Source organism: Mycteria americana, chromosome 4 (genome assembly GCF_035582795.1).
Source record: "Mycteria americana isolate JAX WOST 10 ecotype Jacksonville Zoo and Gardens chromosome 4, USCA_MyAme_1.0, whole genome shotgun sequence".
Taxonomy (NCBI): domain Eukaryota; kingdom Metazoa; phylum Chordata; class Aves; order Ciconiiformes; family Ciconiidae; genus Mycteria; species Mycteria americana.
This window is the reverse complement of record NC_134368.1, coordinates 83,820,099-83,832,648: the sequence shown is the minus strand read 5'-3', so window position 1 is coordinate 83,832,648 and position 12,550 is coordinate 83,820,099. Positions and strand designations below refer to the sequence as shown.

Sequence of the window (12,550 nt, the reverse complement as noted above, 5' to 3'; positions counted from 1 at the left end):
GAGTGGTTGGCTGTGGAAGTCAGCGACGCTGCGTGTTTTCACACGCATACACGTACATGGATATGTGATGCCTACAGAGAGGATTTCAAGACAAACGGTTTATAAAACAAATTTTCCTTTAAAAGAACAGCAAAAAGGGCTTATTTCCATGTCTTGGGTTTTCTCTCTAAATTTTAAACAATTGCAAATACTTCTGCTTTTTATGGAAGAATGAATTTGTTTACATTTCTTCCCTGTTTCCAGAACAGCATTATGAAATTACTTTATTATTGCATCGGTGAATCTTTGTGTATTCTGACTAGGGCACAATGCCTTTGTGTGGTCCTTTTTGGGGTCTTTCTTTAAATGTTTATGAGAAGTACACATAGGTTTAACTGATGTTTTCTAGCAGTATCTTTTTGGATGCTTTTTGTATGAAACCTGTTATAACTAGAAACATATAGAAAGCCTAAGCCTATGTTTACTCTGGTTTTGACTTAGCAAAAACCTAGGGATGCATGCCCCTTTTATTTGCAACTTCCTCAGTTGATAGTTCACTTTCATTTAAAAGGAAATGTTAATATCTTTTCACATTATTTTGAAAGGCTGTTCACAATGATGTTACTAGCTGGCATGGCGTCCATTAAAAAAAAAACCACAACAACATTATTGCAGTCCAATGTAGCGTCTGAAACAGTTTTTCCAAAATAAAAGAACAAACCCTCATAACTTGATCAAGACTTTTGCTTTTATTCCAACCACAGAATATCTAATGTACATTTTGAAAGAAAAAGCTTAATTTCCTTGTTATTTTTTAATCAAGTTTAAAAGGGGGAACTAGTAATAATAATAATTAATAATATAATTTGTTTAACTGAAGCAAAAAATCTTAATTTTTTCCTGTCCCATTTCTCACAAGAGTTTGAATACTGTTCATGTCTAAATATTCCTCCCCCCAGAGTACAAATCATTGCACATGACAAATAGTGACATGAAGGATAGTTTTAAGGGGATGCTGTCAAAGCCATTCCTGCCTGTAAATGATTTTGCCTTAAGAGGTTGAAAACAACAGGATTTTTATACAGGAGTGGATATTTTCTAAATTTCAGTACCAGTAAAACATCAACAGAGTGTGCTGCAAATTGGTTGGACAGTGTCAAATTTGAAAGACGTGCCATGCATTAGATCTGTAAACTCCAGTGCAAAAGAACACCCGGGATTCTCCTTGCAGATAGGCAAATATAGAGGTTAATGCAAATGGTGCCCGTGTAGTTGAGCTCATTGTGAAGCATAAAGTTGATAGACCTGAAATATAATATATTCATGTTATGGCACTAGTGTGCAATAGTTTTGTATTTCTGTGTGATTTTACCCCTGTCTCAGAGGACCAGCATGTGCTTTTACAAATGCAGTCCCAGTAGTTACTGTCCTCAGAATACTCTTACAAAATCAGAAGCAAGAGGCTGTTGGGGACAAAGGAGCAGCATGTGGGGAATAGGAAGAAAAGGGGCTGCAAGGGAAGGTGGGTGTGTAGGGTAAATGTCCATGGGTGCAGCCTGTTCACTTGCATAACCTTAATAGTCGTTGAATTCCAGGGATTTTTTTTTACATGGATAAATAAACTATGAGTAATTAAAAATCAAAATAACAGTCAATCTTATTAGATTTATGGCTTTCATGATGTGAACGTTCTAAAAATGGGATGCTAGACTTCCAAAAAGTTACAGGTCCATTTTCCAGTGCAGACGCACGTGCAGCCACTGACATCCATTCAAACCCACGTTTTTTGGCCGCATGCATGTCTTGTGGGCTCAGAAACTCACCTGCCACTTGGTGAACTTACCATCTTGTGAAAAAAGCAGTTCATTTTCAGAGCAGTGTAAGGAAGAGCATACTGCTCCAGGAGGAATACTGGGAGGTGGACCTTCTCGAGGGCTTCCGAGTGAAAAGCTGACATCACGTTTCCCATGGTCGGTGCATCTGAAGATGCCCTAACTTTGTTCTCTGTTTCAGGCTCGTTCGTGTTTGCTGTGACCGTCACCGATGCAGATGCTGGCTCCAACGCCGAGCTCCATTATTCCCTCGTGGGGAAAAACTCTGAGAAATTCCACATCGATCCAGCAAGGGGGGCGATCCTGGCTGCGAACCCGCTGGCGGGAGAGTCTGAACTCACCATTTCTGTTCACGTCAGGGACGGTGGCCGGTACCCCAAGACAGACTCTACAACCGTCACCGTGAGGTTTGTGAACAGAGCAGAATTTCCTCGCGTTCAGGCGGATCAGGAGACTTTCACGTTTCCTGAAAACCAAGCTGTGGGTACGCTTGTCACCACTGTCTCCGGGTCTTCAGCCAGAGGAGGCTCCTTGTCTTACTACATCGCCAGTGGTAACCTGGGCAGCACTTTCCTAGTCGACCAGGTGACAGGACAGCTTTCTGTCGGGCAGGCTTTAGATTTCGAAGCCATACAGAAATACGTGGTTTGGATCGAGGCCAGAGATACAGGCTTTCCTCCCTTTTCTTCATATAAGAAACTGGAAGTAACGGTGGTGGACGTCAATGATAACGCACCGGAGTTTGAGCAAGATCCCTTCATTGCAGAAATAGTGGAGAACCTGTCCCCGCGGAAGATCCTGACGGTGGCTGCTGTCGACAGGGACAGTGGTCTAAACGGACAGCTAAATTATGAAATAATCGAGGGCAATACGGAAAATAGTTTCAGTATCAATCGAGCTACTGGTGAGATCAGAAGTGTCAGGCCCTTGGACAGGGAGAAATTGTCTCAATACACACTAACCATAAAGGCTTCAGATAAAGGCACCCCGCTCCAGAGCACAACCGTCAAAGTTATCATTAATATTTTAGATGAAAATGACAATGCTCCGAGGTTTTCCCAGATATTCAGTGCTTCCGTGCCTGAAAATGCACCTCTGGGTTTTACGGTAACCCGAGTCACGACGTCAGATGAAGACATTGGGGTGAACGCGGTCAGCAGGTACTCCATAAGGGATACGAGTCTCCCGTTTACCATAAATCCCAGCACCGGGGACATCACCATCAGCAGACCGCTCAACAGGGAGGACACGGACCGCTACAGAATCAGGGTGTCTGCGCATGACTCCGGGTGGACGGTGAGCACGGATGTCACCATATTTGTCACGGATGTCAATGATAACGCCCCGCGATTTACAAAGCCATCCTATTACCTGGAGTGTCCTGAGCTTCCTGGGATTGGGTTGAAGGTCACCCAGGTTTCAGCCACCGATCCCGACGAAGGGTCAAACGGCCAAGTCTTCTACTTCATAAAATCCCAGTCCGAGTTCTTCCGAATTAATGCAACCACGGGGGAAATTTTCAACAAGCAGTATTTAAGGTACCAAAACTCCAGCGGTTCAAGCCATGTCAACATTAATAGGCACAGCTTCATCGTTACTTCTTCAGACCGAGGCAGTCCTCCGTTAATGAGCGAGACAACCGTGACCATTAACATAGTAGACAGCAACGACAACGCACCGCTGTTCCTCGCTCGTAAATATTTTACTCCTGTTACTAAGAACGTGAGGGTTGGCACAAACTTAATTAAAGTTACTGCAGTGGATGACAAAGACTTTGGCTTGAATTCTGAAGTGGAGTACTTTATCTCTGATGAAAGCAAAACTAATAAATTCAGACTGGACAAGAGTACAGGCTGGATTTCTGTGTCGTCTTCACTAATGGCTGATTTGAACAAAAACTTTCTGTTTAAAGTGAAAGCAAAGGATAAAGGTAATCCTCCACTCTCATCCGAGGTAGCTGTCGAAATAGTAGTAACAGAGGAAAATTACCATACACCCGAGTTTTCTCAAAGCCGTATGAGCATTACCATCCCGGAGAGTCACTCTGTTGGAACAGTGGTCAGGACAGTTTCAGCCCGAGACAGAGATGCCGCTATGAACGGGTTAATCAGATATGATATTTCCTCTGGAAATGAGGCTGGCGTCTTTGCTATTAATACAACTACTGGTACACTGACACTAGCAAAACCACTTGATTTTGAGTTACGCCAAAAGCATGAGCTAGTTGTTACCGCCACGGATGGAGGATGGGTGTCCAGAACAGGCTACTGCAGTGTCACTATTAATGTCATTGATGTGAACGATAATTCTCCAGCGTTCAGCCCTGAGGACTACTTTCCCAACGTGTTAGAAAATGCCCCCAGCGGGACAACTGTTATTCGTTTAAATGCCACTGATGCTGACTCTGGACCCAACGCTGTGATTGCATATGCTATTCAGTCCTCAGATAGTGACCTCTTTGTCATTGACCCCAATACAGGAACGATCACCACCCAGGGATTTTTAGATTATGAAACAAAGCAAAGTTACCATTTGACAGTAAAGGCTTTTAATGTGCCAGATGAAGAGAGGTGCAGCTTTGCTAGTGTCAACATCCAGTTAGAAGGGACAAACGAATATGTGCCCCGTTTTGTCTCCAAGCTTTATTATTTTGAGGTTTCCGAGGCAGCCTCCAAAGGTACTGTTGTAGGTGAAGTTTTTGCAAGTGATCGTGATATGGGAACTGATGGAGAAGTCCACTACCTTATCTTTGGCAACAGCAGAAAGAAAGGCTTCCAGATAGATGAGAAAAGTGGCCAGATCTACGTTTCAGGACCTCTCGACAGAGAAAAAGAAGAACGAATCTCTTTGAAAGTCCTCGCGAAAAATTTTGGGAGCATTCGTGGTGCAGATATAGATGAAGTAACTGTTAATATCACTATACTGGATGCCAACGATCCTCCCGTTTTTACCTTAGGAACCTACAATATACGAATCAGCGAGGGTGTTCCTCCGGGCACCCATGTCACGTTCGTGAGTGCCTTTGATTCAGATTCTGTCCCTAGCTGGAGCAGGTTTTCCTATTTCATTGGGTCTGGCAACAACAACAGCGCCTTTTCCATCAACCCGCAGACAGGACAGGTGACGGTCACTGCAGAGCTGGATCGAGAAGCGTTGCCTGTGTACAACTTGTCTGTGCTGGCCATCGATTCGGGAACACCATCTGCTACAGGAAGTGCCTCTTTATTGGTAACTTTGGAAGATATCAACGACAACGGCCCTACCTTGTCCACCAGCCAAGGAGAAGTCATGGAGAACAACCGTGCGGGAACTCTTGTCATGACGCTTCAATCATCAGATCCTGATCTCCCTCCGAACCAAGGTCCCTTTACGTATTACTTGCTCAGCACCGGCCCGGCAACCAGCTACTTCAGCCTTAGCACCGCTGGCGTGCTGACAACGACGAGAGAGATCGACCGGGAGCAAATCAGCGATTTCTACCTCTCGGTGATTACGAGAGACTCTGGCGTTCCTCAGATGTCTTCCACAGGAACTGTGCAGATCAAGGTAATAGACCAAAACGACAACCCATCTCAGCCCAGAACGGTAGAAATCTTTGTTCACTATTATGGCAACCTCTTCCCAGGTGGAATTTTGGGCAACGTAAAGCCGCAGGATCCAGACGTGCTAGACAGCTTCCAGTGCTCCCTCACCTCGGGAGTCACGAGCCTCTTCAGCATTCCCGGGGGTACCTGCGAGCTGCACTCGCAGGCGAGGTCCACAGATGGCACGTTTGACCTGGCCGTCCTCAGCAACGACGGGTTGCATGGTGCCGTCACCAGTAGCGTCCGGATTTTCTTTGCGGGCTTCGGCAATGCCACCATTGACAACAGCATCCTCCTCCGCCTGAGCGCCCACAGCGTGCGGGATTTCCTGACGAATCACTATCTCCACTTCTTGCGCATCGCCAGCTCCCAGCTGACGGGACTGGGTACCGCCGTCCAGCTCTACGGGCTGTACGAGGAGAGCAACCACACCTTCCTGATGGCGGCTGTCAAACGCGGCAACAACCAGTACGTGAATCCCAGCGGTGTGGCCACCTTCTTCGAGAGCATCAAAGACGTCCTCTTCCGCCAGAGCGGGGTGCGGATCGAGGCTGTGGACCACGACTGGTGCCTGCAGAGCCCCTGCCAGAACGGAGGGAGCTGCCTGAGGAGGTTGGCGGTGAGCCCGGCTCTGAAGAGTCACGAGAGCGTCCCCGTCATCATCGTGGCCAACGAGCCCCTCCGGCCCTTCGTGTGCAGGTGCATGCCGGGGTACGATGGGAGTCTGTGCGAGATGGACATCGACGAATGCCTCCCTTCCCCCTGCCACAACGAGGGGACTTGCCACAATTTGGTGGGGGGCTTCTCGTGCAGTTGCCCGGAGGGCTTCACTGGCATGGCCTGTGAGAGGGACGTCAACGAGTGCCTTTCCAACCCGTGCAAAAACGGTGCCGCCTGCCAGAACTTCCCGGGAAGCTTCAACTGCGTTTGTAAAACTGGCTATACAGGTACGCTTTTACTTCTCTATGTCTTACACTCCAGAAGAGATGGAGTGGAAACGTGCCTTTTTAGCACAAGATTGTCTGAATATGAGCATCCCCAGTAGGTGAAGAGGTCATGCAAAATGAGGTATCTGTAGATAAGAAAACTCAGAAGACCAGGTGCCCACAGTATTGTTTTACTTTAGCTCTGTCCTCAGGCAAATCTCACTTACCTGATTTGCATTAGAACAGAAAGATTTTTACAAGAGCTATTTTAATTTATTAAATATGTAGAAACCATTTCCATTGCTGAAGTATGATTTTTCTGTTCTTGTTATTGTTATGCATATTGTGGTAGCATTTCAAGTCTGCGAGGAGCGTGCCAAGCCAGAAAATCGGCCTCTGCCCCAAATTGCTTACAGTCATACGAGACAGAAAACAGATGAAGGATATGGGAAAAAACAGAATGCAGGCAAAATGATCGAGCATGTCTGTTCCGTATTTCGTCCCTTTGTCATTTATTTTTTTTCATTAACAATAGAAATGTCTGCAGCATTCCTACCTCTTCTGAGTGTTTTTTCTCTGATATTTATTACACATTCGAACATAGCAGCATCTAATCCCTAGAAAAGCAGGCTGATGTTTGCTTCTGTCATGAGTCTGGTATTTAAGGAAGGTCTGAACAATTTTAACCGTTGCTTATGGCCACTTTTTACAGACATCCTAACAAAATCTAAGCAGAGAAGATTAGGTAAGGCTTTCATTACCTTTTCCAAGGAGTATTTCTGTATCGCAGATGCCCCAGGGCAGCGCAGGTCGGCACAGCCGTGCTCATTATGGTGCGGGTATTTGGGCTTGCCACCGCTGCCACCAAAACTCATTTGTAAGCAGTGGAGTGGTCGGGGGGGGGGGGTTGATTGTTGTGGGTTTTGTCTTAAACCAGATCAGTACAGGAGACGTGATACGCTTCATTGCAAAGGAGAAGGTTAATCAATTTCAAAATAAAGGTTTAACTACTTCATTTAAAGCACAGCTACAGCAGTGGATGCACATTCAGCGTGAAAGGTCTGTTGATAGGAAGGACACCGATGTGATCTTTTGTGTGAACCTCACAAATGTACTACTGAGCCTCAGGTCAGGAGCAATTACTGTTAATTGACAGGCAGGTCTAATGAAGTTACCAATCCAGGATTTTATTTCATGTTGTATTAGTACATCAAATTATTTTGCCAGGAGCACGGCAAAATAATTTTAGGGCACCTATCCCCTCTAACTCTTTAGGACATTAGCACCAGCAATTACACGGGCATATGTTTGCTGTTGCAACGAAGCAGAACACTTCATTAACTCTAGCAGCATACTATAGTACATGCCTCTAGCCTATGATCTGAAACATTAAAGAAACGTCCAGCTAATTTTTTCTGGTATTAAAGCTCATATCTTAATGTTCAACCCTTATGTCAGCTGAGAATAAAGCTCTGCATGTGACAAGCTCGAAAAAAGGAGAACATTTTAACTAAGAAAATGTGATGCGAGACTCTTGCAGTTTGAAGTGTGGGATTTCTTTCACGCCATGAATTAAATGTGGCATCTGATATGAGCTTTCTTAAACTCCTTGTCAACACAAATAACTTTAAAATAGACTACCACTGAGGCAGACGTTTCTATTTGGGAGCCAGATCTTTTTAAATCGGTTGGCCATTGCAGAATCAAGAATTATTTAAGTGTCTGGAGATTAATTGATCAAGACAGAAAACAAATGACACCAAAGTATGTAATTAAAATCCAAAATACCTTTGGAGTTGAATATTAGCAGAGCTTATTAGATAAGATCACAATTAATATTCAGTATATTTAGACATTTTATGTCTGCAAGAGCATATTTGAAATTCTGCAAATTTAATATTCAATAGGTTCTGCAAACAAATGTCAGAATACAGATTGTTTGAGAATGCTTGACATAGAGACTATTATGTCATTATTATACTGCCAACAGAAAGAGAACACAGCTGTTTGGGCATTTAATCCTGATTCATATATGATTAAAGATAGCTATAGTAAATGTAAAAATAAAGCCTGAAACTGTTTCTTTATGAATATAAACCTTGAGTGCCTCAGGAGAAAAAAAAAAAAGAGAGAGAGAGAGACATCCAAAATAGTGGATTTCTAATTCAGTTTACCATATACCTAGGTTTGCTGCTTCTCTTGGAATGAAAATACAGTCTCATAATTGAATTTGCATGCTTGGTAAAAAAAATAATATTTACATGGTACTGCATACAAGTAGAATTTAGTATTTTCCGAGACAGACTCTCTGTTCACCGTAAATTAGAGTACATAAGCTGTAGACCTTTATAATGGCCTACCTGAAAACTGAGAGTCTTACTTTTCCTTGATTTATTATGTTTTGTCAGCTGCATTTCACTTCATCATACTGCAAAAGTAATGTAGTTCTTTTCACTGAATACGATTATAAAGACTGATTACCTCAGAGCAACATCATTAGGGTTTAAACAATCTGTTATAATTACATCTCTTAATGATGATCAGGTTTTGGTTTTCAAATAATCACTTTCTGGAGGGAATATACTTTGTGATTTACAGGAGTTGTCTGCCCTTCCTTTGAACCCTTCATTTCCTGTTTTCCAGGACTCATTAAGATGAAGGAATGTAGGTTTGTGAAATTGTTTCAAATGCAAGATTAAAATATTAGAACAACCGCTTTAAAAGATGGACACAGAGAACTCCAAAAACTAAAACTCTCAAATCAGCTGAAATCTAACCCAAGAGCATTCAGCTGGTATCTGTTCCTGTTACATTTTTCAATTTAAAAAAAAAAAAAAACCCAAACCTCTCAGGAAGTTAGATTTTTGCATAAACCCCTGCATGTGATATCATCAGCTTGAGGTGATGAATGATAAATGCTGAACGCTGTCTGTTATCAATTATCCAGTGTTATCCCAATTTTCATGGTCTTCAGAAAAAGATCTTTCTGACACAAAAATGAATACCCCGAATCTTTCAATATTTCAGGGAGGAGAGATCTATAAACTCAACTAACTGCAATGTTCACCTGAACTGGAGTGTTACTGGGGTGGCTCTGGTTTGGAGTCTCCCTGGTTCCCAAAACATTGGCTGAGACGTTTCCTTCCCCTTGCTGGATTTGATACCCTGAAACACTAATCAAACATATATGACTAGCCTAACTCTTTATGGTGTCCAAATAAAATTATTCCCCAGCTGAGAAGTGCCTAGTAGTCTGAATGTGTGAAAATGCTTCCTGAAATTTGACTTGCGTAAGCCATGAAAACACATCTTATAATTTTTCAAGGCACATTACTTAGGTGGGATAAAGGTCTATCAGAACATTGCTCTTAAATTCGTGTTGTAAAACTTAAATCAGCAGACTGTTGTGGAAAATGGCCTCTGAAAACCAAAACTACTCTAGTTTTGTGAGGTTAAGATCATTGGCATTATCTTTCTGGAAAGCAGTAAAACCCAGCACTTGGGTTCAGGTGAGGATGCTTTTATGCACAGGGGCAAAGTTTCATATCCTCTTCGTTCCAGTAAGGTTCCTTGAATGATTTGTTTTATCTGTGCAAGAGAGAATTTCAAAATAGCTAGTACTTTGTGTAAATTCTCTACTCAAGAAAAGCAGGCCTTTCTAAAATGCCTTTTTTTTTTCTTTTTTTCTCTCCACAAAAAATAGTGTCTAAATATAAGCATAATAACTTAGAACAGCAAAAACAATGGGTTCGCCAGCTATGTTTTGTTTTTCCAAATCTACGTCTTTAGTAGACACCTTATTGTGTCTGTAACCCATGAAACCGGTAGGCCGTCAGGGTAGACTTGAACAAATACACCTTTTTACTAAGGTACTTGAAAGCTAGCGTTAGCGTGCTGCAAGGGAGATAACGGAAAGTGATACGACAACCTGCTGCCATCTTGGATGGCTCTACTCGCTAGAAGAATAAGGTGTTAAAAGAGAAAAGTCGAAGTTTGGTAGAAGTTGCAGGACCGAGTACAATGTAACTGGTATCACAGCAACTTATCTGGAGGAATCCCCAGGGTGAAGAAAAGACCAACCAGAGAAAAACCCTGCTGGGTCAAGCCCTGAGCAACCTAATCTAACTTTGAAGGTTGCCTTGCTTTGAATGGGAGTTGGACATCATGACCTCCAAGGTCCCTCCAGCCTAACTTTTCCCATTATTTCTGGAGTATATGTCCTTGTTCAGAGGTCTAGAAAGATGCAGTTCTGCCAATCAAGTCTGGGCAATAACAACGGAGGGAAAATTAGGAAAACGGGAGGATCACGGTTTAGATGAAAAGGGAAGAATAAGAAGGTGCAGTTTGAACACTGGTGGACCATCCAAAAACCAGGAGTTGATAGAAACTCTCTGGTTCTCAGCAGAGTAACCAATGCAGGTGGCCAATAATAGCTTGAAATATGGAGACCTTTCCTTAGAGGATGGACGAGGAATGTGCGAGAGTTTCTGTCTCAGAGGAGTCGAAGGAGGGACTGACCAAAGATCTGAAGGTAGCAGGAAATTGGGATGAATTGATGAAGTTCAGGATTCTGCAGAAAAGAGGGAATGAGGCCTTGTAGCAGCAACTGTCTTCGGAAGAAGCTGATGGAAGGTAATTGGTAGGTAAGGTTGCCTGGAGGGATACACACAGGAGAAGAAATTCAGGAGAGTTGGAATCTTTTAGAAGAAAGAAAAAAAGTAAAACTAAAAATTATCTTAAAGCAGGAAAAAAAGATGGATGTCTTTAAGACTTTTAGGTGGTCATACCAGGATTTTTTTTTAATTGAAAATGAATTATATACTAAATAAAAATAAGTCTCTGTTCTTTTGGTAGTTACCTGACATTATATTATACTGTTTACCTACTTAATTATTTACTTATCTATCAGTTTTTAGTTTATAACTCTCATCATCTGCTTACCAGGTTTTTCTAATGGTCTTGCTTCATCAAAGTAATTTATTTTAAATCCTTATACAGAACAACTGTCGTGGTAAACTAAAATGGTATTCAAATCCTTATACAGGACAACCATCGTGGTAAACTAAACTGGTATTCCCAAGTTATACTTTTGTCCTGCCGATATCTGGCTGAAGGACTCTTGCTTTCTAGGTTAAGCATGCTTAACATGCATTTGAAGAGGAAAAATAAGCTTCATAGACATCTTTTGCACGATCATTATTCCAAATGTAAATAGATACATTTTTCCCAGGTCCTTAGCACTTCGGTGAATGGCAAAGAATAGCCAAAATTTTGTCTTCATTTTAAATAAATATTAGTTTTAATAGCCCTGATGAATTGTTAAATCAGAGTATTCGTCTTCTCCTGTGTCAAAACAGTTGGAATAAATGCAAACACACTTTTATTAGTTTCATGAATTATTCAAACAATTGTTAAATATGAAGAAGATGATGTTATTCGCTGGTTAAAATATGTGCAGCTAAAATAAACATCCATATTCCGTTGCTGACTCAGCAAATATGCCGGCTTTAATGTTAGCTGAGAAAAAGAAGAGTATTTAGTTAGATCGAATTGCAAAAAAATGAGTAAGCCTTATTAGCTACACCTGATTTTTGTGAAAACTGGGAAGCATCATTGAGCTATTTTAAGCATCTCTGCCTCACTGTTGCTACGTGTTCTCCCCGGTAAGTCAAAGAGCTGTACTATGTACCATAATTTTAAAATAAAGAAGACAGCAAAATCTAACACAAGAAGTTAGCTCATCCTTCAGTCATGCCCATTAGAGAATAAAATATAAATAAATAACCCCCAAAGCATAATTGGATTCAGACACTGGAAATGTTTCCTGGATTTATGGTGAATCTACAAGTTACGTATTAACCGCAGGAATCCTCCAGCGCTCCGTTTCCGTCCTGCTTGCAGTCGCACATGGAGGGAGGGCTGCCGCTCACACGGAAGAACTGCCCGCAAACTTCTTTGGCTTAAACAGAAACGTGGAGGGGGGAAAAAAGAGGGTTTCTTAATTCGGTGACTGAAGTTGTGAAATTCTGAAAAAGCTAGCAGAGTTAATATAGCACAGCACTATAGCAATATAGTTTCAGGGAGCAGCAGTCCCTAAGGACTGCGTATTGTGCGTTGCCGTCACGTCAGATGTAAGAATTATAAGACGTGTGACACATAAGAAGGGACACCCTCTGTGCAAGCTCATGTTGTGCTTTTAACTTAAACGAACGTTATATTTATATGGTGT

At 42.3% G+C, this 12,550-nt stretch overlaps 1 protein-coding gene across 1 annotated transcript in view; it reads left to right on the top strand.

Moving 5' to 3' along the window:
• Positions 1-12,550, top strand: part of FAT4 (FAT atypical cadherin 4) — a 150,767-nt gene that overhangs the window by 114,473 nt on the left and 23,744 nt on the right. Inside the window, exon 9 of the mRNA XM_075501121.1 lies at positions 1,993-6,342. Coding sequence (XP_075357236.1) covers positions 1,993-6,342 — 4,350 coding nt within the window. The remainder of the gene's footprint in view (positions 1-1,992; positions 6,343-12,550) is intronic.